The 27,420-nt window shown below is 42.2% G+C and overlaps 1 protein-coding gene across 2 annotated transcripts in view; it reads right to left on the bottom strand.

Annotated features, from left to right (window-relative positions):
• Nucleotides 1-27,420, bottom strand: part of LOC126536335 (uncharacterized) — a 155,483-nt gene that overhangs the window by 61,098 nt on the left and 66,965 nt on the right. The window contains exons 19-22 of one of the 2 annotated variants that reach the window (XM_050183264.2): nt 25,564-25,738; nt 10,967-11,149; nt 10,012-10,185; nt 5,420-5,584 (exon numbers count right to left, since the gene is read on the bottom strand). In XM_050183264.2, the coding sequence (XP_050039221.1) occupies nt 5,420-5,584; nt 10,012-10,185; nt 10,967-11,149; nt 25,564-25,738 (697 nt within the window). The remainder of the gene's footprint in view (nt 1-5,419; nt 5,585-10,011; nt 10,186-10,966; nt 11,150-25,563; nt 25,739-27,420) is intronic. The other variant, XM_055073946.1, reaches the window with a different exon arrangement.

The raw sequence follows: 27,420 nt of genomic DNA, 5'->3' as shown, positions 1-27,420 counted from the left end.
GATTTTTCTAACTCCCTAGGGGCCGCAAAAATGTCAGAAAAATCGGCCAGTTGGAAAAAATAAATGCATGTCACTTACTGCCCTTAAGGGCTCAAACCGCCCCAGGCACGTTTAAAAACGCTCTGAAGGCCTGTCGGTAGACGTATTAGGTATACCAGTGCTCGTACTGCGACAGGAGATACCGGGTACATGCGTGTATAATTAAGGAATACATACTGTGTCCCGTGCCCATAGCCCCTTTCCACGCTTGTTAAGGTTCACTGCAATACTTTTGTGTATGCTTCACCAAGTAAAATTTCTGTACAGAGGCAAAGCTGAATCTCGGGAACCGGCATTATTCAATGCACAGTGCTTTCCAAGCTTCTAAGCCAATCGCGAGGACCACAAAGGTGCAGTTGGTACCATTGCCGACAGCAGCGAATTCTTTCAATGAAAAACACGGCACCCAACAGCAAGAAGTTTTAATAGCGAACGTCGAACCAGCTAAGTCTCGCATTGCCGCGGTGATGGCCACAGCTGCCAGCGGATCTGCGTATGAGAGTGCCGGTTCGAGGCAGCGAGGTAATCAAAACAGCAGAGGTGGTGGCTTTGATTAATGCCGTTTCGGACCTGCGGTCACGGCAAAAAGCCTGGAAAATTGGAAGGCGATGGGTTCTTGCATCCAAAATTTCAGGCGTTCTGATACATGGACTCTATGGGGTACGTGGTGGTGCCGCGAAGCCATCCAAATTATCGGGCATCCGGAATGTCGGTCGTTGACTGTACACGGGAAACTCCTCCAGCCGACGACCAGGGCGTCAAAGACGATTCATTACGATTCCTGTCTGTTAGTTGAGCCAGCATTATCACGGCTTTCGACCCTTTCAACAAATTACTGCTAATTTTCCCTGATGAGGCACAGATTCCTTGAGTTTTTCCAGACTACTCAAAATCCCTGAGAAATCCTGGTTCTCCCGGTTGGTAGACACCCTGTATATACTATTTATTAATAAGCTATTTAGCACCAAATGAAATTGCATTGCAACTGGCCTTTAAATGAACCAACTTGTTCTATAGCCCTATTAGATTTCAGTGTGCATTACAGAACTACAAGGGGTCAAAATTAATTTCGAGCATTCTACTAATGCACCCTTGTAGCATGAGTCGGAGATTTTAACACTTCAAGGGTCACATCTTAGGGGTAATGCAGCCCACAAGGTCACATTATCTTATTGCCAGACACACTCACTCGTGAGCGCATTCCACAACAAGCGTCACTAAATGTTCCCGCGAGACAGCCTGTGAATGACACTAGTGATGAAGTGCACTTGGTCAAAATGACACTAAATTTGCCCATGCCAGGGGGGTGTAAGGCAAAGGGGGCAGGTTGCTTCCAGGCTAAGGATTTTGGAAAAAAAAATACCTTGCTTTATATTCGAATAAACATGGTAGTCAACCCTCGATATATAAAGCATGGGTATAATGAAATAAATCTTTTAAAATTTCTCATCAAATACATACGAACCAGCTTATAACAACATTAGAGTGTCTGGAAAATTCCACTGTTATAACCAATAATTGTTATAACCAGGTTGCATGAAAAACAAAACAAAGAGCAGACAGACATCAAAACATTTTAATTAGAATGAAAGAAGTACTGTCAGACCTGCTTATAACATTACCAGATTTAAAAACACACAGATGTAACAATGAGTAGCAGTGTCACCGTGAACTTTAGTCTGTGTTCTATGATACAATAATCAGTTAAGAATAATGTTCCCATGCCATGTTATTGGTTATAACAAATTTGGCTACTGGGTGTCTGCGTCAGAAAGAAATAGGAACACAAGATTTTGTAAAAAAAAACACAAACCACTGTCCCCATTCCAAAAAACAGTTAGACTGCACCAAGCAAGGGTGGCTGTGAGCACAGTCGACTCGTGCTTTGGAGGGGTGGAAGGGAGGTGGGAAGGAGACGCATGATGCTGACGATTTAATTGTTATACAGTCGAACCTCGATTGAACAAAGTTATACTTGCAGCGAAACTTTGTCAAATCGTGAACTTAGTTAAATCACGAAGTTATAAACAACTTCACAAATTCCCAAAGCATTCCTGGTAGATAGCATCTTGTTAGTAAGCACTTATAAATAAATAAAGTTGGGCCATAATAGCGCAGTATAAGCAACAACGCATGCAGTGCTGATCGTGCCGAGAGCAATGCATTGACGGGGCTAACGGCGTCCAAGATCTGCGTATGTTGCGTCGCATGGCACCAATATCTTGGCGCCTATAAGCACGGCGTCATGGCTGACCACCTTTATTGCCCAGAGTCAGTGGCCACAAATTAAAAACAAAAGTGCGAGAAGATACGAATTTTCATCCCAAGTAAAAAAAGAAAAATAAATAAATGAGGAAGTCACAGCAAAAAGACAACTACATAAAGTAAGCTTCGCAGTTTTATCGGTGTCACGAGCGCTCTGGAAAACATTAACAGCTCTCACTCGATGACCACGAACTCACTGTCGCAATGCAAGCGAGCACTTTGCACCCTGACTCGGAAACTTCAGATTACGCGACTGCAAACACTATATGCGCATGAACTTTTTATGTGGAAGGATGCCTGAAATAACTTTTGCCTCGTCCGACGTTTGCACAGCATTTTGCTAGATTTACTAGCCATACAGGCACCACGTACGCGCTTAGAATGGTCGAAAACTTCGTTAAATCAAAACCGTGTCACAAATTACTTCGTTAAATCGCGAAAAAAATACATGGTTTTCAATGCAACTAAGATTTGGAAATGAATATAATTTGTTACATCACGAATTTTGTTAAGTCAAGGTTCGTTATATTGAAGTTTGAATTTATAACCAGTAATGCAGCATGGGAACATTGTAGTAATAAGCAGTTTATTTCACCACAGAACAGACACAACAGTTAACGGTGCCATGGCTGCTCATTGTTATATCTGATATATTGTTAAAACCGGTATGTTATAAATAGGTTTAACTGTAAATGCTTATAGTGAACATGGAATATAACGAAAGTATTTTGTGTCAGATACGACTTTACCATAACAAAGTTCATATAATGATGCTTGACACCTCATTAATATGACAGCGGCAAAGATACCAACACACAACATCACTTAAGAACACAATGTAAGTTCACTCCAACAAGTTACAAAAAGTAAGCAAACAACTGACTATTGATAGTATATATGCTGTCACAAAAAGCATTAATATATTTTGTTTTGTATCACATGCAACATTGCCACAGCTTTGTTTGGTAGAACTGAGAATGCTGTTGGAAACCTTGTATATTGAATGCTAATCGATGCACAGGGTTTCTATTTCAGTTTCAATATACCTGATGGCAACAGTAGTGCAAAATAAGAAGCAGCTGAGGCCGTGGGGCTGCATGTTTTTGTGTTGTACGTTTGGCTCAACTGAGTGGTTATCAATGCGCCCCTCGACTTACGCTACAGAAAGACACACTAAAGAGAAGAATTAGAGCCATATAAGTAAATTAACATTTACCATACCAAAAAAGTGACAAAATACACAAAAATGAGGAATCTGTGGTGACACTGCCTTGCAGTTCCCCCATCAGTTCACCGTGACGTCATGAATTTTGAAGCTGTCTACTCAGGCCTAGTTAACCCATTGGCTTCCAAAGCCACTCATATGCCAAGAGTGGTATTGCAGCTTTAAAAATTCGCAAATGGCATGACAGCCAGTATACGCTGAACAAGCTTAGAATTGTTGTCAACAGAAAGCACTAGGTGCCAACTTCAAGGTGGTTCTATATTTTTATGTTTCAATTATATTTGCAGAATGATCGTTTGTGCAAAACACATTTTCCAACACCCATGTTCATTGATGCAGCACAGTGGTGCATTTTCCACATTCTATTCCGCTAAATTCTGGCAAACAATAGCCATCATGGCAGTGCCAAAAGTGGGGGAAAAACCAACAGGTGAGAGTGTCAAAAGTACTGTGCTGCTCCCCCATGCCAAGCATTTCAAGCTTTTCCACACAAAAATGAATCTATGACTGGCAGTTAGGTTTCTGAACTGAAAAGTGCTGCTCTGTATTGTAAATAAAACAGTTATTTGCATTTTTGCTGCATTGATTAATTACTGTAGAGTATTATATAACGATGATGACAACTGAATCATGTGCAAAGCACGTGCAGGACAAAATTGGTATGTAGGGCCATGCAGCATGTGTGATATTTGGTAGCCAATGGGTTAATTCCTTATCAACAGGCATGTGCGGATAGCAAATTTTGAGTTCAAAGCGAATAGTGATTTGGAACAAATATTTTGGAATTGATCATCAAATAGCTGTTGTGCAAAGAAGTGGCTGCAAACTCTTATGCATAGTAACTACTGCGTATTGGAATTAATGACTTGCTCTGTGGAAGAATGAGGCCAAAATTTAGTGCAGTAGGACTTATTAACTAAAATGACACAAAGGGATTAATGAATAGCAAGGCATGATGCAACTGCATTCCTTCATGCAGGAAGTTAATGAGAACAAATGAGTAAAACAGTGCATAAATTGAAAATGTAGGCTATTGCAATGTCTGGAGGAATCGTAAACAGAAGATAGCGCTGTGCCAATGCTTTTATTCTGATTAGATGTCTCAGTTACACTTATTAGATGTCTCGGTGTTGACACTGTGACCAGAGACTGTGCATGCACACATGTATAAGGAACACATACTAGGTGCTGTTACAGTGCCCTGTTCACTTTTGGTATGCTTCACCACATCGAGAATATGCTTCATTGCATAATACAGCTGTGTTGCAGCAAAGCTGTATAAAAACCAATCATTACACTTCGAAGTGAGTATCGAATAGCGCAATATTCGAAGCTGCTATTCGAAAACTTGAATATTTGCACGGCATTACTTATTGGTAAAGATGGGCTATACTGTATTCTAAAGGAGCCAAAGTCTGAATTTTGCAAGTTTCAACAACCTTTACACCACCACAAAGGCCAAAATGCAAATAAATATTTTTAAATCCATGGCATCACACCGACAAACCAGTGCTGCGCTTTTGGTGTGAAATTCAATAAAATGTATTTTTTAACTTCATTTTCTCTTGTAATAATCAGCCTATTGCTGCAAAATTAACAAATGTGGAGACCTCAATGAATACTTTGTTTAAACTGATTTAGTGTTTCTCTTTAGAGTCTCTTTAACAGATTCGGTCAAGATAAACTAAAATTTGAAGCGAGAACTTTCCATTCAGTCAGCACAGTTCAGCCATTATTTTGCAGAAACTGATTGCAGAAAAGAAAAATGTGGCATATCTACTGGTTTGCTTGGTTGTCACTTAGCTATACGTATGTACTGTTCTTTACCTTTTCTTTTTTAATTTAAATACACAAGATGCTCAATTTAAAAATAGCAGGAGGTGGCCTCACCTCCAGTAGGGTTCATAGCTGCTGGTACTTGCACTAGTTTTGGAACTCCAAGATGTTTCGTTACACACGCATTGAGGAACGTCTGCGATATCAGTTGAAGGTTGGCTTCTCTTGCTGCTGCTGACGCCGCCACCGATTCTGATGGGTTTCTTCGCAGTGAATCACCTCGTGGAACGAGAGAACGAACAACACCTTGCATCACACCCTCTCATAGTACATAAAAAAACAGTAAAATTATTTTTATGATGATCTGTCTAGATATGCAACACCTGTGCACAACAGAGTGTGTCCTGTGAGGAGCACACGCGTCCATTCCCTCCCATGTACTCACTGCCGTCACACATTGTGGACGCAACGAGAACCAGCGTAGACATGGAAGAGGCACACTACTCCCTCTCTCAGTTCTGCTTTACTCTCACGACGCGTGTAGCCTTCCCCCCCAACTCATGGGAAGGTATTCAATGGGTGAGGAGGACATTCCCCTCGCAAAGGTAAAAAGGTATAAAACAGCATCACCGGGGGAGACTACCTCTCTCGGGCGCCCCAATCTCAAACCTGCCAGATAGGAATACCTGCTGCAACCCATACCCCGTCGTGAGGCAGTTTACCCACCGCGACGTGGTCACCCAGAGGGCACCGCCCGTGGCCCGTGCTGCACCCGTCGGCCAGCTGCCCGTGGTGCTAGCACGAACGGGCCAATATGGCCCATGTGCTTTGGGAATGCCAACGCCATGAGGAAGAAGGACCAAGAGGAAGGGGGAAGACAACAGCAGGACCCTTTGAAGCTGGGCACCTCGCTGAAAGATGGCAAGCCCCCCTCCCCAGCAAGGCACCCGAAGACCAGCAGTGGGCCATCCAGCGGGCCAGGGCCATTGCCGAGAATCTCGGAAGATTTTCCTAGGGCGATGGACCCCTGGCAGCCCAGACCCAGGCATCAACAGCAATAACCGTTGGACAAATAACGTTTATTCCTATCCTATCCTGCAACCCATGAGTGACCTTGTTTGGCCGACTACCACACGCACCGAGGCAAGCCTGTTCATTACTTATTACAGAGTGGACTTCCCTCTGCAGGTGTTTTTTATTGTTTGTAGCAATAGATGTGGTTAGAGTTGACACACCAAGCACGCCCCGCTTCGCTATAGCCTTCACAGTGCAAAGCATTAAAGAAGGAGCGGGAGCACCGCGAAGGGGATCATAAGCGACCTTTGATCGCTAATAACACCGCTTCCACTGCATGCAGTGAAGTGCTTTTTGCTGCTAAGTATTTCTGAAATAGTCTAGTTTAATTTCAAATGCATTTCTTGACTTTAAAAATAAAGGCTTCAGGGCCCTTATAAAGACTTTGTAGTAGTAATATATAGATAGGTAACTTATATACCATGTAGTAGTAATATATAAATAGGCAATTTATATACCATTCTCATATTTAGAGAGGAAAAAAAAAGAGCATTTGAAATCAATATAATATTTATAATCATTGTGTCGGCAAAAGTCTACAGCTGCATTTACATGAATACAACACAAGCCCACTGTATTAACTTACTGTATCGCATTTCACCAATATGTCACCGTTTACACCAATTCGCATCTTGCTGTTGAGCAAGCTAGCACCACTCAGTGTCACATATCAAAGTCATTCATCTCACTTCCAGCAAAACCGTTTTCACTGTCGAATTGTCAAATGCAGCAAAAGCAACCCCAGCGGGTCAACTATGCACCTCCACATTGTCTATATTCTGGAATCGTATGATACTGTACCTTGCTTAAATTTTCTTCACAGCGCATCTGCAACCATGTTCTATATTTCTATATAGAAATATAGAACATTTCTTAAATTTCTATATTTCATCTGATTTTTTTAAGGCACATGAAAAAGTTCTTATTTTCATTTATCTCAAGAGGGATACCATTCCGTATACTATTAGTTCCTATATACTATACTGTGCATTTCCTGTAAAGGTTGTGTATTGATGGACTGCTTAAACTACTTTTAGCTTGTTGGCAAGTGTTTCTATAAGGTGTTAGGAAGATGTTGGAAGAGTGGAAGTAATTATTGGGCAAGATATAGTGCATTATGCAAGCAGTTTTATCATTTCATGCAATCTGAAATGGCATTGGCTCAAGTGACATAAACAGTGGCTCAACATGTGCTATAGTACCATATAGACTCGTGTACGGGCCACACATTCCTTTCACAACTTTGACGAGGTGCAGCCCTTACAAGGGACCGAACCTTTTGGTCAAAAGTTGCCGGCACTGCAGGCGACTTGTGCACACCTCGGATCTTGTGCACACCATGGATGTCACCATCTAGTAGCGGCAAGTGGAAGTGTGCAGTGTGTGAAAATTCACCAATGTGCACGCACGGCATAAAGAGCAGCGAACACGATTGCTTCTTTACTGGAAACATTTTTCCCCAAATTTTGAGCTGCCAAGCTGGGCCTGCGGCCCTTACACGTGTCTGTACGGTATTTGAAAGTGTGACAATGCAAAGTGGTATTTTCTGCAGTGCTTATTTTATTTATTTCGCGATTCCACATTCATGCAGCAGGCCATTGCTGTAGAATATATATATATATATAAAACCAACAACCCACAACCTTCGCATGCGAAGGTTGTGGGTTCAGTTCCCACCTGTGACAAGTTGTTTTTTTTCATCCACTCGAATTTCCATTAATTTATCGTTTCTTTATTTCATTTATTGAGCACAAGTAATTTCCCTTATGTTGTCTTTAGTGTCAGTGTTTGTTGGCTTCTTATGATATGACTAATAAAAATCGGGCCCCTCGGTTAACCCCCTTTCTTCATGATTTGAGCAAGACACATTGGCGTCTATGTGCAACGGCATTCTTGGCACAGTGCCACACATGCGATCTTATCACAGCGCAAAAATGTTGCTGCCTGTCGACATGTCCGATGCTGGTCCCAAGTGAAAGTGAAAGTATCTTCGAAAGTGATCGCCCAATAATACAGTCCAAGTTTGTCAGCACATTGCTACGTGCACATATGGTTGCTTTTGACCTTGACAGCCGCTGGCTGCAATTTTCTAGCAATGCCTTTTAGGCTATTCCTTTTCACGTTTTTCGCACTTCTGCAGTAGTCAAGCGACACTCGCACCCATGTTATCAACAGGGTCAGCCGGCTATGAACAACGGATGATATGAGCGGAATGGAACTGTCGTGCAAATTGTGAATGCAGCCTATACGACTTGGTGGCTCGGCTTGTCCTGTGCTTCGGACACGGTCGGCAACCACTAGATCAACTAGGCTTCGCTATTTTTGATTTTGTGGAGGCGCCGATGACATGGCCGACGACCATTCCAGCGATGCATCAAAATGAAATTATATTTATATTTGACTCGGTGTTGAAATTAGCGCTTGGCCATGCAGTTGAAGTTCGAATTATCACACAGTGACAATGCAGCAGAGCTGTCCGAATAATCAAGCATGTCTGAATTATCGGTGCCTGGATTATCAGCCGGCAACTGTATATGAAACCAGTAAAGCAGGACGACAACACACAAGGACGGAAGACCCGACAGGTCTAAGATGGCCCAAGAAATATCCTCAATGTATACACTAATAATGTTCATCAGCAAGAGCTTGTAAGAAAAAGTAAAGCATCATACCTCCTGCAGAACATGCGCTTGTGCAATGCTTTTTGCACTGTTTGCTTTGTCAAAAATTGCAGAGAAAAATGTAAAGGATGGATACCAATCAGTTTCTATTTGTTGCTGTTGTTAATGTGATTTTCTTTAAATATATTAATAATGCATGCCAACGAGGATTAATAGAGATCAGTTTGTCAGATGATTTGTGAGCAGCTCTCTTTGCCATTGCATGTTCCTGCGAGTGATTTCTCTTGTTGAACGTTTGGATATTTTATTGAATGTTTGTGTCCAGAAGGAGACCGTTGCTTGTGTTATTTGTTTGTAGAACTTGCCAAAAAACACTTGAGCTTTGGGCTGCCGGAGAACAAAACCCCCAATTTTCCCCCTATTTTCATGCGAGGCAACAAAATACCCGATTTCTATCCAGTTTTCCTTTTCAAGTACAACACCCAATTCATAGCCCTCAAATTGAGAAAAATATAAAAACTGAAAACGAAGGACCTTACTTATAATGTGCCTGCCTTGCTAATAATAGGTGTGTACTTGCATGCGATTGTCGACAGAATTGCAATTACCATGGTAGCTAAGATTGCAATACCGTACACTAGTATGAAACAGGAGCAGATAATCTGATGCACCGGACAAGTTACTGAAGCTTTCACTGGAATAGAGAAATTTAATACCTCTGAATGAATTACACATAATGTTACAAATTGCAACGATGTATTCTATGCTGTAGAACCAATGCCTTGACTAGACGAAGCTTTTTCCAAACACTATACTTTTCACCGCAGACTGGAGAAACTGACTACAGTCAGTTAGTGCAAATTGAAGATGATCATGGCATGCAAGAAACTGTCAACGCCTTCTTTATTATTAGTGCTTTTTTACTAGCTACTTGTTGTTGAAACTATTTACATTTCTTTACTTGATCTCACTTCATAAGAATGATTTCAACAGTTAGAGCATTGGCCTCACCTGCTACAGCATTTATGGGCACCTTTATCGGTACTTGTACAATCCTGGGTGGTGCAAGCATATTGGTCATGTTTGTGCCAGTGACATTCGGTGCCGCAAGTTGCATGCTGCTTGTGGTGGTTGTCACTCCCAATGCCGAAGTTGCCAACATTGGCATAGATGTTGATGACGCTGCTGGTGAAAAACGTAGTATAACTTGCACTGCAATCTCTCATAGACAGCCACCATAAAAGCAAATGCTGCGTATTGCTAAACTGATCTGGACAAATGTGCAACACTTAGCACACTGTTAACTACAGACATACTGACTTTTAAAGTGGAAGTTTAGAACACACACTAAATTCTTTTCACATCATGCAGGTATCATCATGTAACGTCAGGATAATGAAAATGAATAGAAGGTGAAAAGAAGTGTAGTACTATATGCACATTCGCCCTACAACATTAGATTGTGCGTAACAATGGCATGATTCTACTATGCAGCGATGCCGCAATGCAAGAAAACATAACAATGCAAAAGGCATGTCATCACCCACCTGTACCCACTTACATTTCAATTACTCCTGAGACTGCACGAATAAAGTCGAGCCTAGTTATAGCGGAGCTGCATATAACATAAAATACCTTATACATGTATTCCCATATATTTGTTATAATCATATACTTGTTATATGCCGGTAACTGCAAGAAACATTTTAATTTACTTTTTAGCATCAGATAACTTGTTATATACATGTTTCTTATATTGAGGTTTGACTGTAATCAGATAAATGCATACAGCTCAATGTTCGCATCTCGAAAATGAATGTTTTTATGTTTCACTGCCTTCCAATTCAAGTGAATGAGTGATCCTGATAATGAATTTTTTAATCAGCACTGTAAAGGCTTCTTGTCACGTTTTTTTCACTCCTTGGTTTGAATGCATCGAGGCATATTTAGGCGTGCTCAGACTCACCTGCCACAGTGTTCATGGGAATGTGTGCTGGTATTCGAATAGTGCTTGGTGCGTTACGAAGTCTTTTAGCTTTCTTTGTGCGGGCACGAGCGAGTTTACATGCTGAGACACACAGGCCTGTTTTTTTTGCTGTTGCTGCACCAGGAGCCAGTGTAGGTGTTGAAGCAGTGTCTGTCTCTGTTGCTGCAATCAAAAGAAAACAATGCATGTAAATATCACACATGGCAACAAGCAGACATACCAAGATCCTCCTATTTGTTATAGAAGTGCAAGACAGAAAATTATCAGACAAGCTTAGCCGCAAAAATCAACAGAAAAAATACTAAAATTTTACTTAGTATGGAATCACAACATATAAAGTTGACTAGAAGCAGAAATACCATTTCTTTAAAGGGACTGACAAGTGGCCAGAATGTGTTTTGAGACGTTGATGGAAATGAAATTACAATAATTTATAGTGATAAAATCCAGCACGCTGTTCGCAATTTTAAATTAGCAAAGTCTCAGAAACCAGTAAGTGTCGCAGCCTGGCAGTGAAATCTTAGTAGTTCAGATGTAGTATATCAGATTACTGTATGTGAGTCGGCTGTTAGTAAGTACAGCATACTTATTGCTAGGGGTGCGTGAATATTCAAAAATTTTGAATATTATCGAATATTATAATTTTAATATTCGTATTCGATTAGAAAACTAGGTATTCGAAAATTTTTGAATATTTGATGGTATACGAATACTGCAAACAAATCGAATATACTGCTGGCTGTGCGGGAGCAAACATGGTTGTTAGCGTTTATTTCTATCTAATCTAAGAAAGCGTGTCTGATATTGTGCTGAATTTAGCGATAATTTCATGCTACTGGAGAAATTTCGCCTGTAAAACATGCTTAGCCACTGGAAGTCTAAGCTTTGCAGAAAAGCCAGCCTCTTAGTAGCAAGGGGCACGAGTTTGCAAACAGCGAGGGTGCATTCTTTAGCAGGTTCCACTCCCAATCTTGAGCTCATTGCTTGACAGCAAATGCAATGAGTGATGACTGGTACAGGCTCAAATGCCCCTGAGTTCACGGGAAATTTATGCGGTATAATAAGGCACAGGTTAGCAAGAACACACAACTAGCAGAAATTATTCTATTTTCCAAAGCTAACATGAGCTAAACACAATCTTTTAGTATAACGGCTTACTAGTATAATTTTTTACAAGTGACAGTGTAATTGCAGTGTTGCAACATGTTAAAATAAACCAACTTGCTAATAAACTCATGTGCATATCATTATTTCATCTTCGATGTTAAGTATTCGTATTCGATTCGTATTCGAAAATTTGGTATTTGCACACCCCTACTTATTGCTTAAGATTGCAGTTCATATATTATTAGGCTTTTGTGCTTTATCCTATTTATATTACAAAGTAAAACAAGCGTAGGCTAATGAGCGACGCTGCCCTTGTGGTAACCAGTGGAGCGGCAGAGCTGTCCAATGCATCATGGTGCACATGAGCGATGTTGTACACGTGTGAGTTTGCGAGTTAGTGCCCCGAGTTATGTGGTCTCTGTGAGATGCCGATTGCCATCACAAAATTGTGCCATGAATGGGTACCAGCACTGCAATAATACCACTAATAGCATATCCTACCACTTAGCTTGGCTTGGCTAAAAAAAAAAAAGAATTGGAGGACACTTAAGCTTCGCCTTTAAGAGTGGAATGCGATAGCGTTCAAAGACCCTTACCGCTTTTCGTGCTTCACAGCTGTAGCTTAAGTAATCGTAACGTCTACTGGGAAACACTGGCTGTGAATGCTATGCACGAAGGCGAGCTTTCTGGTATATACACAGCCTCTTACGTGGGTCAATTTCCTGTTATTGTTTCACACTTTTAATGTTTCAGAGCTAACATAAAGGACATGTGCTGTCGGTGTTTTTTCCATTACATTTGTTTGTGGGCTGCTGTTCTCAAAATTCTGAGGAATAACTTTGTAAAGAATGAAAGCCAAGGTATGAGCAACTTTCATGGTAGAGAAGTGGTTGGGTATGCGTGGTCCGGAATTTGGTTCGAAATTCTTTCTGCTGAGGCAACGTCCAATGTCGGACACGGGACGCCAGATTTTCTGCAACACGGGCTCCTTAACCTTATCGCATTAAAGAAAGGCCTGGCGCTTGCAGCTAGCAAAAGCATGTCATTCGATATCAGTTTGTGTTAATTGGAGGGAGCTGTCACCGGGGCGTAGATTCGGACACCACTTATCATTGTAAAAATACAAAATTCAATGCTTCATCAAACATGAATGGCAATAACATTGGCTTGATAAACAAAACATTATTTTCTTACAGCTAGAGTCATACTTGTAGTTTACTTCTCTCCAATGCGAGTGCGTAAATGCTATCATGCTCACCTATCCGTTTCCAGCATGTATCTTGAGCATAACTACACCCCCAATGAAGATTGGAATACTCTGATCAAAAATGTTCCATGGTGTTTTCAACATTACCACAGAATGATCGGACATTCAGACCAGTAAGCTTTCTGTTGCACTAAAGAAACAGGTACCATAAAAATTGCTTGTCGGTCCCTTTAAATGAATTATACCCATGCCACAAAGGTGCAAAAAAATGACATTTACTTAAAGGCTTCAAACTTTTATTTCATTTGTGTGATACTACATGGACGAACCTAATGCCATTTGCCTAAAGGGGAGATGTGGGTCTTAAATCAGAAATTTTGTAAATCTTTATTCTTCGAGGTACAGTGCTGAAACCTTATACATATATGCAATGTTATGTGCTTATTTCGAATATGAGGTCCATTTTTGCATAGCTTAACTCGTAATTTCATACAAGCCTCTATTTTATTTTCTGCAACAATTTGCAGAATAGGGTATCAATGGCTTCTATATGACTCAAAGAATGCCGTAAGACCAAACATATTGCTCAGCCTTACCTAGAACATGAGCTCAACGTGAATGAGACTATAGGTCATGTGCTGTGTGCTTGCCTTAAGTGGAAGGGCGACAAAAGTTGAGCAATGACTTTGTGTGCCTCAACAGCCCACTATTGTTAAAGGACAATATTTTAGGTCCTTGGCCAGATGTTAAACAGAGTTTTAAGGCAATCCAGGCCTTACTCAACTTTTTAAAAACAGGGTGTCTACCAAGTTGACATTTCCAAATTCCCTGATTTTTCCAAGTTTTCCCTGAGTGCCATTGCAAAATTCCCTGAGTGATGCAGAACTATGTTTTATGTCAAGACTGGCTGAAACCATGTCACCCAATGCTGACACTCTCTAGTAAGCATATGAAAAAGAAATTAAAAAAAAAAACGACTTAATCCAGCTTGAATACTAAGGAGTAGTGTTTATGTTATTCAAAAACAGAATAGAAGGGAGGGGTTAGTAAAATGCACAGCAAATAAAATGGCTTCAAAAAAAAAATCGTAAATGGAGTCGGACATTTTCAAATACAAATAAAAAGGAGATGCATACAGAAGCAAATATTTTCGAATAAGAGCTATTTCTATCAACTGATAGCAAGCTCAGTGGTATGAGGTCCGAACTTTGTCACAATTGAGATTCTCTCTCAACAGCTGGTAAGTCAACCTCAACTGTCCCGACATACTCTCAGCCTGCGCACGACACCTCAGTGTTGTGTTTCATTGCTTTAAAGAGTTTGTTTCGGTTTGGATGATGGACACCTGCCATCTTGGCATCAGCCAACGCTTCGTCTTTTGAGCTCAAGCTCCTTCAAAACAGCGGCAGCATGCTTCCTTTCCCTTTCATTCCTCAATGCCTAGGTCCTATTTGTTCTTGTCCACCTTCCACCACTCGTTCGCCCTACGGACCATCTGAAGCGTCTTCTTGGTCAGTTGCACAGTCCACATCCGATTTTTCTAACTCCCTAGGGGCCGCAAAAATGTCCGAAAAATCGGCCAGTTGGAAAAAATAAATGCATGTCACTTACTGCCCTTAAGCGCTCAAACCGCCCCAGGCACGTTTAAAAACGCTCTGAAGGCCTGTCGGTAGACGTATTAGGTATACCAGTGCTCGTACTGCGACAGGAGATACCGGGTACACGCGTGTATAATTAAGGAATACATACTGTGTCCCGTGGCCATAGCCCCTTCCCACGCTTGTTAAGCTTCACTGCAATAGTTTTGCGTATGCTTCACCAAGTAAAATTTCTGTACAGAGGCAAAGCTGAATCTCGGAAACCGGCATTATTCAATGCACAGTGCTTTCCAAGCTTCTAAGCCAATCACGAGGACCACAAAGGTGGAGTCGGTGGCATTGCTGACAGCAGTGAATCCTTTCAATGGAAAACACGGCACCCATCAGCAAGAAGCTTAATAACGAATGTCGAAGCAGCTAGGTCAAGAGTTGCCGCAGTGGTGGCTGTGGGTGCCAGCAGATCTGTGTGCGAGAGCGCCGGTTTGAGGTGGCGAGGTAATCAAAATGGCACCAGTGGTGGCTTTGATTAATGCCTCTCGGACCTACGGTCACGGCAAAAACCGCCGGAAAATCGGATGGCGAAGGGTTCTTGCATCAAAAATTTCAGACGTTCTGATACATTGACTCTATGGGGTGCATGGTGGTGCTGCGAAGCTGTGCAAATTATCGGGCATCCGTAATGTCGGTAGTTGACTGTACACTGGCAACTCCTCCAGCTGACGACAGGGCATCAAAGACTATTCATTACGATTCCTGTCTGTTACTCGAGCCTGCATTACTGCGACTTTTGACCCTCTCAATAAAATTACAGGTAATTTTCTCTGATAGAGGCACAATTTCCCTGAGTTTTCCCCGAGTTTTTCCAGACTACTCAAAATCCCTGAGGATTCCCAGTTTTCCCAATTTTCCCAGTTGGTAGACACGCTAGAAAAGTGCAGGCCTGGACTATAGGCTTTGAATAGACCAAATTGCTTCCTATATGTTTTACATCCTCCTCCTCTCATCATCACCCATCATGTGCCTCTTTCTTTCCCTCTTCCCCTGCTCCTAGCACAAAGTAGCTGGCTAGACAAATGTACCTCAGGTCAATCCCTCTGCATTTGTATCATTAAACTTTTCTCTCTCTCTTGTAACGCTTAACTTTGAAGTCTCACAACTGCTGTTCTAGGTAAGGCAGAGCAATAAGTTTGGTCTTATGGCATTCCTTAAATCATACAAAAGCCATCGATATTCTATTTAGCAAAATCTAAGGAACAGATATTTTGCAAATCATTGCAGAAAATAATTGAAGAAAGCTTGCATAAATTAAAACCAATGGGGATAAACAAAAATGGACCTCATATTCAAAATAAGCACATAACATTTCACATAACAAAACAATTGCAGAAGCCATTGATACCTTGTTTAGTGAAATTGCAGCAACTTATATTTTACCAGTACAGGTTAACATTAACCCTTTACCTCCCGTTGATGACTATAGTTGTCATAAGCAAAAATTTGTCACAGAGTGAACCTATAATGACTATATTCATCCTATTGCATTTAGCTGCAATTCCTGACACTTGATAGCCACACTTGTCCATGTTGTACCATTTGCATCTCGCCTTTCATTATATTGCCGCCTAGGACACCTCCACATAAAACATGGTTGCCTCCTCAAAACGAGGCAACGAAAGTGCACGTAAAAGAAAGTATTTTGATGACTGCTCATCAGACAACAGCTCTATGGAGCTTTGCATGAAAATGGAAAGCGACGTGTTTTCATCTGAGGAGTCTGAACCGTGTGGATTTGTCTTTTGTGCCACACCTTGCTTCGAAGTCTGCCATACAAAGACAGCCTACTAACTGCTTTAGGAGCTGCAGAAAAGTAGCCACTACTCATTTGTATGTTTCTGCACTGTTTAGGTTATCTTTCTCTTTGTATTCTTTCTTTTTCATATTGTATTGAGCTCTACAAAACGCTTTTTTGCAAGACAACAGGGCCATGCAGTGAAGACTTCTTCAAACTATCTTTTTATGCAATTTGTGAAATAAAGGAACCCCAATGAATTGAAACAATGGTGCCGTTTTATTCAGAAAAAAAAAAAGCTCTACAAACTGAGCGAAAAATAATTTTCAGTAAATTCTGTCAAATTTTCCTCTTTTCCCGCTGTGGGGAAAGGGTTATGAGAAAGAAAGTAGAGCTGGGTAGGCCATGAGATGCGTAGGGCAGATAACCGGTGGACCATTAAAGTTACAGAATTGGTATCAAGGGAAGGGAAGGACAGTTGAAGACAGCAGAAAACTAGGTGGAGTGATGAAATTAGGAAATTTGCAAGCACAAGTTGGAATCAGCTATTGGGATCGCTTGGAGAGGCCTTTGTCCTGCAGTGTGCATAAAAATAGGTTGACAATGATGCTATTTTACAAATCTTTGCAAAAGATTATTTAAAGGATGCTCACATAAAATTAGAACCAGAGGAGATAAACAAAAATCGACAGCATATTCACGATAAGCATATTCAAGATAAGCATATTCAAGATATGTTCAAGTTTTCAGTACCATGTCTCAAAGAATAAAATTTCTTTTCTAAAACCCACTTAAGTTATTCGTTATCTAGTGCGTTCGTCAGAACTCACTCAATTGAGAGATGTGTACTCTCAACACCATAGCATGTGCAATGCAGTATAATTTGAATATTTGAAACAACCTCTATCACGTGAAAAAATAATTCATGATCAATTGTTAGCTACAATGCTCCTCTCAAGAGTTGCACTCCACGAACTTCCCCAGGTCAGCATTGGAACGGCTTCAACAGCAGGGCAGGCACCATTTTGCTTTCAAGTTTCAGGTTTGGCTTGCAATGGGCGAAATTTCTATGTCGGTCGCAACGTTGTAAAAGACTGGAACAACCTCATGCTAATGGCACTATAGTATGCTTGTTTTTACAATTTCACTATCTATGAAGGCCAATTGACTTTGTAAATGGATATTTACTTTTTATTTAGAACTGTAAGATTGTTCCCTTCAGAAGATGCTGTCATCGACATCACCGCATCAAATGTCATTAAATTTGGACGTGTGGCAGCTCCGCCGAAAAAAAAGATTACTGCGCACTTTCGAAAGTTTAATACCCCTCGCTTCTTCTTCTGTTCGCTGAATTTATGGCTTCTAGCAAACTGAATTTGACATCGCTTCGTGCCGAGTTTCGCACGCCCGAGCAGATGATGGCAAAAATCCGCCAATGGCATGGCGTGCTTACGGTCACATGTTTCAGTCGACGAATGAAACTGCACATCAGGACAACTTTTTCACTGACTTTTTATTCATAACCATTCAGCCCACAGAGTAGCGGTGGCATGAAAACTAAACAAGAAGTGTGGCTCTTTCAAAAAAGACCAAGATGACTGCAATCGGAAACTTAGAACGGCAACTGCACGTCACAAAAAAAGGCCCTCATAGCGCGTTCATCAGTAAAAATACAGCTCGCCAATGTGACATAAAACCCCATTACAACCAAAATATTGGTCCAAGACGTGTGAACATTTCTGAGATAATGGATCAGACACAACAGAATTCTAGAATAAAGTTTTCAATAAAGTGATTTTTCAGCAATTTTTCGGTCTCTAAGACTCCTGTCCCCCCTTAATGTCATTTTCTGACTCCATGTGGCATGGGTATAAGCATGAGATATCAAATGTGCTAGCACCTTTACACATTTATGTGTGTTACTGTGAACGTAGGTCCACTGTTACCCTCACGTCACTTTTGTCAGAGTACTGTATTATGTTATATGGGTTTACAGTAGAACCTCGTTGATATATTCCCATTATCAGGGTGTCTACCAAGTTAACATATTCAAATTCCCCAAGTTTTTCAAGTTTTCCCTGACTGCCTTTCCAAATTCCCTGAGTGACACAGAACTTTGTTTTATGTCAAGACAGGCTGACACCAAGTCGCCCAATGCTGTCACTCTCTTGTAAGCATGTTAAAAAAAATCGACTTATTCCAGTCTGAATAGTAAGCAGTAGTGTTCATTTTGTTCCAAATAGAAAACTGAAGGGAGGGGCTACAAAATGCACGGCGAATAAAATATCTTTTAAAAAAACATGGTAACACCCAGTGCAAATCAAGTCGAACATTCTCAAATGCAAATAAAAAGAAGATACATACAGGAGCAATAATTTTCGAAAATTTGCTATTTCTATCAACTGATAGCATGCTCATTGGTATTACGTAGGCCCGAACTTTGTCACAAGTAAGACTCTCAGCAGCTGGAAAGTCAACCTCAACTGTCCTGACATACTCCCAGCCCACGCACAATCGCTCAGTCTTGCGTTTCACTGCTTTAAAGAGTTTATTTTGGTTTGGATGAAGGTCACCTGCATTTCAGCGTCAGCCAACACTTTGCTTTTTGAGCTCAAGCTCCTTCAAAGAAGAGGCAGCACAGTTCCTTTTCCAATCATTCTTCAATGTGACAGTCCTTTCTGTTCTCGTCTTCGTTCCACCACGCGTCTGCCTGACAGACAATTTGAAGCATCCTCTTGGTCATTTGTGCAGTCAATGTCCGCTTTTTCGGATTTCCTAGGGGCCGCAAAAATGTCTGAAAAAGCTCTGAAATCACGTCCGAAAAAGCTATGAAGGCCTGCCAGCACACTTATAGGCATATCGGTGCTTGTACTGTGACAGGAGGTGGCCGGTGCACACGTGTGTAATTAAGGTCTCCTCACCAGGCCCCATAGCAAATTTTGGTTGTGCGCTGGAAGTTGTTACGTGTCCTCTAGGGAGCATTCTGCCGCAAAAATTTTTCATATCGGCTTGTTAATAGTCGAGTTAAAAATATTTCAGTGCCACAAACCCATGATTTCAGGAGGTGAGCTCCATTGCCAAGCGAGACACTCTCTCTACTTGCCTCCGTCTAGCCTCCGCAAGCAACATTCCTTCCCTGCATTCTCCCATACCGGACCTCGAGGATCACATGACGTATATGTCATGGGCCCCACCTTCATTTTCTTTTTCTCCTAGCCTTTTCGTGGCGCGGCGCACTGCTGCTGACGGCACCGCGCACGAGCTGCTGTGATTGTCTTATTTCGTGCAGCACACGATTTTGCGCGCTGTGCACGAGGACACCTGACTAGCGGTATAAGTCACTGCTACACAAATACTGAGGCAGACACAAGCGGATCACAGAGAAGGATCCTGTGCTGGAACACAGCAGAAAATGACATATTTTCAGTGTCTCTGTGCGTGACTGCACGATGTGGGGACAAGCAGACGAAATGGAAGTACATGTCTCTCACTGCAGTGCGAAGTAAAACAAAAACATGCAGACATTCGGTTTGTGTGGTTTATTATTTCTCTAAGCTTTAATTTGTCTATTCAAGCAACATATTACACAAATAACAGATGTTGCCTAGAATAATTCTTGAAGTCACGTCTCACCATGAGTGACGTCACAGCAAGCACGTGTACGTAGGTGTACTAGCATGTGTACGTCGTACACATGCTAGTGCACCTACGGCTTGGAGCATGGCTGCCACGAGAAGGAAAAACGGCGTTCGGTTTGAAATGTCAGATCTATCCGCGGCGCGAACGATTTATTACTTTGCAGGCACGATCATTATCGCACATTGTATGATCTGCACTTAAAATGGCCGGACCTGGTGAGGAGCCCTTTAAGGAATACATACAGGCCGCCATTGGAATATGAACCTGGCAACGTTTAACGCTAGAACGTTATCTAGTGAAGCGAGTCTAGCAGTCCTATTGGAGGAATTAGAGGGCAGTAAATGGGATATAATAGGGCTCAGTGAAGTTAGGAGGCCAAAAGAAGCATATACAGTGCTAAAAAGCGGGCACGTCCTGTGCTACCGGGGCTTAGCAGAGAGACGAGAACTAGGAGTCGGATTCCTGATTAATAAGAACATAGCTGGTAACATACAGGAATTCTATATCATTAACGAGAGGGTGGCATGTCTTGTTGTGAAACTTAATAAGAGGTACAAAATGAAGGTTGTACAGGTCTACGCTCCTACATCTAGTCATGATGACCAGGAAGTCGAAAGCTTCTATGAAGACGTGGAATCGGCGATGGGTAAAGTCAAAACAAAATACAGTATACTTATGGGCGATTTCAATGCCAGGGTAGGCAAGAAGCAGGCCGGAGACAAGTCAGTGGGGGAATATGGCATAGGCTCTAGGAATAGCAGAGGAGAGTTATTAGTAGAGTTTGTAGAACAGAATAATATGCGGATAATGAATACCTTTTTCCGCAAGCGGGTTAGCCGAAAGTGGACGTGGAGGAGCCCGAATGGTGAGACTAGAAATGAAATCGACTTCATACTCTGCGCGAACCCTGGCATCATACAATATGTAGACGTGCTCGGCAAGGTGTGCTGCAGTGACCATAGGATGGTAAGAACTCGAATTAGCCTTGACTTGAGGAGGGAACGGAAGAAACTGGTACATAAGAAGCCAATCAATGAGTTAGCGGTAAGAGGGAAACTAGAGGAATTCCGGATCAAGCTACAGAACAGGTATTCGGCTTTAACCCAGGAAGAGGACCATAGTGTTGAAGCAATGAACGACAATCTTATGGGCATCATTAAGGCGTGCACAATAGAAGTCGGTGGTAACGCCGTTAAACAGGAAACCAGTAAGCTATCGCAGGAGACGAAAGATCTGATCAAGAAACGCCAATGTATGAAAGCCTCTAACCCTACAGCTGGAATAGAGCTGGCAGAAGTTTCTAAGTTAATCAACAAGCGTAAGACAGCGGACATAAGGACCTATAATATGGATAGAATTGAACAGGCTCTCAGGAACGGAGGAAACCTAAAAGCAGTGAAGAAGAGACTAGGAATAGGCAAGAATCAGATGTGTGCGTTAAGAGACAAAGCCGGCAATATTGTTACTAATATGGATGAGATAGTTCAAGTGGCTGAAGAGTTTTGTAGGGATTTATACAGTACCAGTAACACCCATGACGATAAGGTGAGAGAGAATAGGCTAGAGGAACTTGAAATCCCACAAGTAACACTGGAAGAGGTAAAGAACGCCTTGGGAGCTACGCAAAGGGGGAAGGCAGCTGGGGAGGATCAGGTAACAGCAGATTTGTTGAAGGATGGTGGGAACACTGTCCTAGAAAGATTGGCCGCCCTATATACACAATGCCTCATGACCTCAAACGTACCGGAATCTTGGAAGAACGCTAACATAATCCTAATCCATAAGAAAGGGGACGCCAAAGACTTGAAAAATTATAGACTGATCAGCTTACTGTCCGTTGCCTACAAAGTATTTACTAAGGTAATCGCAAATAGAATCAGGAATACCTTAGACTTCTTTCAACCAAAGGACCAGGCAGGATTCCGTAAAGGCTACTCAACAATAGACCATATTCACACTATCAATCAGGTGATAGAGAAATGTGGGGAATATAACCAACCCTTATATATAGCCTTCATTGATTACGAAAAAGCATTTGATTCAGTCGAAACCTCAGCAGTCATGAAGGCACTACGGAATCAGGGTGTAGATGAGCCATATGTAAAGATACTGGAAGATATCTATAGCGGTTCCACAGCCACCGTAATCCTCCACAAAGAAAGCAACAAAATCCCATTAAAGAAAGGCGTCAGACAGGGAGATACGATATCTCCAATGCTATTCACAGCATGTTTACAGGAGGTATTCAGAGACCTGGAGTGGGAAGAATTGGGGATAAAAGTTGATGGAGAATACCTCAGCAAGTTGCGATTCGCTGATGATATTGCCTTGCTTAGTAACTCAGGAGACCAATTGCAATGCATGCTCACTGACCTGGAGAGACAAAGCAGAAGGGTGGGTCTGAAAATTAATCTACAGAAAACTAAAGTAATGTTTAACAGTCTCGGAAGAGAACAGCAGTTTACGATAGGTAGCGAGGCACTGGAAGTGGTAAGGGAATACATCTACTTAGGGCAGGTAGTGACCACGGACCCGGATCATGAAACTGAAATAACCAGAAGAATAAGAATGGGCTGGGGTGCGTTTGGCAGGCATTCTCAAATCAGGAACAGCAGGTTGCCGCTATCCCTCAAGAGGAAAGTGTATAACAGCTGTGTCTTACCAGTACTCACGTACGGGGCAGAAACCTGGAGGCTTACGAAAAGGGTTCTGCTGAAATTGAGGACGACGCAACGAGCTATGGAAAGAAGAATGATAGGTGTAACGTTAAGGGATAAGAAAAGAGCAGATTGCGTGAGGGAACAAACGCGGGTAAATGACATCTTAGTTGAAATCAAGAAAAAGAAATGGGCATGGGCCGGACATGTAATGAGGAGGGAAGATAACCGATGGTCATTAAGGGTTACGGACTGGATTCCAAGGGAAGGGAAGCGTAGTAGGGGGCAGCAGAAAGTTAGGTGGGCGGATGACATTAAGACGTTTGCAGGGACAACATGGCCACAATTAGTACATGACCGGGGTAGCTGGAGAAGTATGGGAGAGGCCTTTGCCCTGCAGTGGGCGTAACTAGGCTGATGATGATGATGATGACTATATTCCTAGGTGGGGCGATGAAATTAGGAAATTCCCGGGCGCTTGTTGCAATCGATAATTGGAGATCGCAGGGAGAAGCCTTCGTCCTGCAGTGGACATAAAATAGGCTGGTGACGATGATGATGACTATATAACCTGACAATTGCCCCTTCCCACACTTGTTAAGCTTCACCGCAACACTTTACGTATGCTTCACCGCGTAACATTGCTGTGCTGAGGCGAAGCTACCTTTCGGGAACCGGCATTATGCAACGCCGTGCTAAGCTTCGAAGCCAATGGCGAGGATTACAGAGGCGGAGTCGGCGCCATTGCTGACAGAGGTGAATTATTTCAATGAAAAACACGGCACCAAACGGCAAGAACCTTAACAGCAAACGTCGAAGCAGCTAGGCTTCGCGATGCCGCGGTAGTGACTATGGCTGCCAGCGGATCTGCGTGCGAGAGCGCCGGTTGGAGGCGGCGAGATAAAACGGCGATGTTCGCTTTGATTAATGCCGTTTCGGGCCTGCGTCGCGGCAAAATGTCCAGAAAATCAGACGGCGAAGGGTTCTTGCGTCCGAAATTTCAGACGTTCTTATACATTGACTCTATGAGGTACGTGGTGCCGCAAAGCCATCCGCATTATCCGTCATGTCCCAAAGATGCGCCCCTGGAAAATCGGTCGTTGACTGTACACTGGCAACTCCTCCAACCGACGACACGGCATCAAAGAAAATTAGTTACGATTCCACTCTGTTACTTGAGCCAGCATTTGGGCGACTTTCATTCCTTTTCAATAAAATGACAGCCAATTTTCCCCGAGAGAAGCACAAATTCCCCGAGTATTTCCAGACTATTCAATATCCCTGAGAATTCCCAGTTTTCCCAGTCGGTAGACGTCCTGCATTATGTACGTTTTCCCGGCACCAACGTTCGCAATCAAGAACACAAAAAATGACCTAATAGAGTTACGCCCATTTCTTACTGGTTCATACATTCCCGGAAAACATTATTTTTCGGCACCAACATTTAGTACTTGCCAAATTGTGATCGTATCATAAGTTTTCCTGCTGCTAGATCCCATGTAAACAAGAAAATGCGCGAGGTGCGCGTGATTAAGAATGGTGTGCAGCTGCCTGCTGTGGCAGCATCACCGCAATACTTGCCCAACCACGTCATGTGAAAATGCCGGCGCGCATTCAGTTTCTGCGGCAGCATTACTGCAATACTCCCCCACCCGCCTCATGTGAAAATGCCGGCGCGCACTCAGTTTCTCATTTCGGTACCAGCAAATCTTCTCCAGGGTCATCGCATTTACAGCTATCGCTGCCAATCCTATTGTGATAAGCATCTTAGCCTATCTGTATCACAGCGCGTGGTGCCGTCGGAAGCGTAACGCATGCTTTGAATAGGCGATACCAAAATGTGCCGCTGTTCCCTGTTGCAGACTGCGATAGTATACGTTTTCCGGCCACTAGACCCCATGTGAACAAGAAAAAAAGCGAGGCACACGTAATTGAGAACAGTATGCAGCTGCCTGCTTAACGTGAAAATTACGGTGGGCACAGTTTCTTATTCCGGTACAAGCAAACCTCCGCCCGGGTCGTCCCACACTGCATTCACATCTGTCGCCGCTAAACCTATTGCGATAAGCATCTTCACTTATCTGTTTTACAGAGCGTGGTGCGTAGTGCCATTGGTAGCATACTGCACACTTTTAGTAGCTGATAATCCAAACTTCTCACCATTCCCTACTGCAGGCAGCGCAATGTGGCCATCATATTTTGCTTTGGCGGCATCCAGCGTTGCCCACCAGCTAAATTTCGTTTTGGTTTCCCGTCACCTTCTTTAAACACCACGCAGTAGGAAACAACAAAACACGTCTCGACCCACCAAAGCAACACCAGCTCGATGCGTGTCGGCGTCTCGTGCTGCAATGATCAGCACGAAGCTTCGCATCACATAGATGTCAACAATAGTCAAGTCTGTGAAACTTGTTTAGTTACTTCGGACCGTATGCTTTCGCAGCTAGTACGCTTTTCTTGCGGTTTTTCCTAAAATATACGAGCAAGGTTCTACTGTATTAAACTGAATAGGAAAAACTGCAATTTGTGTTAATACTTAGAAAAACATACATCAAATGAAAAAAACAGCCCCAACTTACAAGTAGCAGCTACAGTGAGCCTCCCTTCACGCTCGTTCTTGTACTCTTCCCAGGCTAACTTATGCTCTTCTTCTGTCAATTCCTCTGTCGTGACATTCTGGAGCAGGGAATCATGCTCATGGTAGGACACAATCCAGTCTTTGTTGTGAATCAGCAGCTCTGCCAGAAGCCGGTCCTGGCAAAATCAATGTGGTAAAATAAATATCAGAATAATGATAAACAAATAAACAGAAAAGGGGTGTCAAAATAGCTAGAAATCCTGGTCATTAGCATTACACCAGCAAACTTATGTGAATATTCTATGTTGTCGAGAATTCAATAAAATATTATGCTACATATTCAGTGACCACTTCAACTCAAATTCAGTATTCAAAGTATCCGGAACATACAAATGCAAATTTGAAAACATGTACCATCAACAGTTTCAGTGAGTGAGCTGCACTGCCTTTGACGCAGGTTTTAGTCAAGCAAGCCAAAGATGAATTCATTTACAGACACCAACCAATTTTTCGAACCTGCATAATTATTCAAACTTCCTTGAGGCATTGGCCCCTTCTTTATTAAACTAATGTATAACAGTGACTGAAATTTCCGACACCTTGTGGTGTCTTGCTTGATATGTCAGATGATCACAATGTTGGGAATATGTCAGTCGTACAGAAAGATGATGCCATAGTCCTTTCCCCATACTTTCACATTATCTGGCAGTGTGGTTTCTTTGCTTTCATAAAAGCCATATGGCTCCTGCAAATAGACATGCGTTGACAAGGCACCAAACTATGGCTGCCGACGTCCCATCTAACAGCATCTGTTATGCCTAAAGAAATAACATAAATTATGGGGTTTTACGTGCCAAAACCACTTTCTGATTATGAGGCACGCCATAGTGGGGGACTACGGAAATTTCGATCACCTGGGGTTCTTTAAAGGGACACTAAAGCGAAACAATAAATCAGTTTAGACTAATGAAGCATTGTTTGAGAACCCTGCAGGCAGTCATTAAAAAAAATAGTTTGATTATTAGATGAGAAAATGAAGGTCCAAGTATCAGTATTTGAATTTCGCGCCAAAACCCCAGCGCCGGTACATCAGCGTGACATCAGGGATTCCAAAGTATGTTTTTGCATTTGAGCCGCGTTGGCTGAATAAAAGTTCCTGAAACTTGCCATGTTTATTATTTGGTTCCTTTAGAACACAATGTAGTCAATCTGTACCGCTATATATAATTATTAGGCCCTATAAGATGCCATCAAAATCCAAGACGTCACAGCCCCCAGGTGCGGGAACTTGAGTATGGATCGCCACCCGTATTTCGTTCTTGCGCTTTTTCTGGCTTACCAAATGTCTTATCGTTGTAAGAGTGGTGTTTTTGGTGTTGTAGAATGGTAATTTACTGATGCAGAAGAAATCATTTTTCACTTTAGTGTCCCTTTAATGTGCACCCCAATCTAAGTACAACAGATGTTTTCACATTTCGCCCCCATCGAAATGTGGCTGCCATGGCCGGGATTCGATCCCGCGACCTCATGCTTAGCAGCCCAACACCATAGCCACTAAGCTAACCACCACACACTAAACAACCACGGCAGGTTATCGCTTATGCCTAACACCCATGGCAGTGGGGCTATGAGTTCACACTACCTTAATAGTATCTTCGGGTTGTATAGCGCAGATGGAACGACCACAAACAGAAGTACAAGACGATACATAAAGTACAAGCTATCAACAAATGATTACCTCCTAAAGAAAACAGTTCCTTATAGGAAAGATTAACATATCGGGTGCTTATGCACTCAGGACCTATCCTTAAAAATATTTTCAGCCTCAATGATTTCTCTTGTGAGCTTGTCATGCATG

This window comes from Dermacentor andersoni, chromosome 4 (genome assembly GCF_023375885.2).
Source record: "Dermacentor andersoni chromosome 4, qqDerAnde1_hic_scaffold, whole genome shotgun sequence".
In the NCBI taxonomy this organism is placed as follows: Eukaryota; Metazoa; Arthropoda; class Arachnida; order Ixodida; family Ixodidae; genus Dermacentor; species Dermacentor andersoni.
Note: the sequence above shows the minus strand (reverse complement) of the source record. Positions and strands in the feature narration are given on the sequence as shown.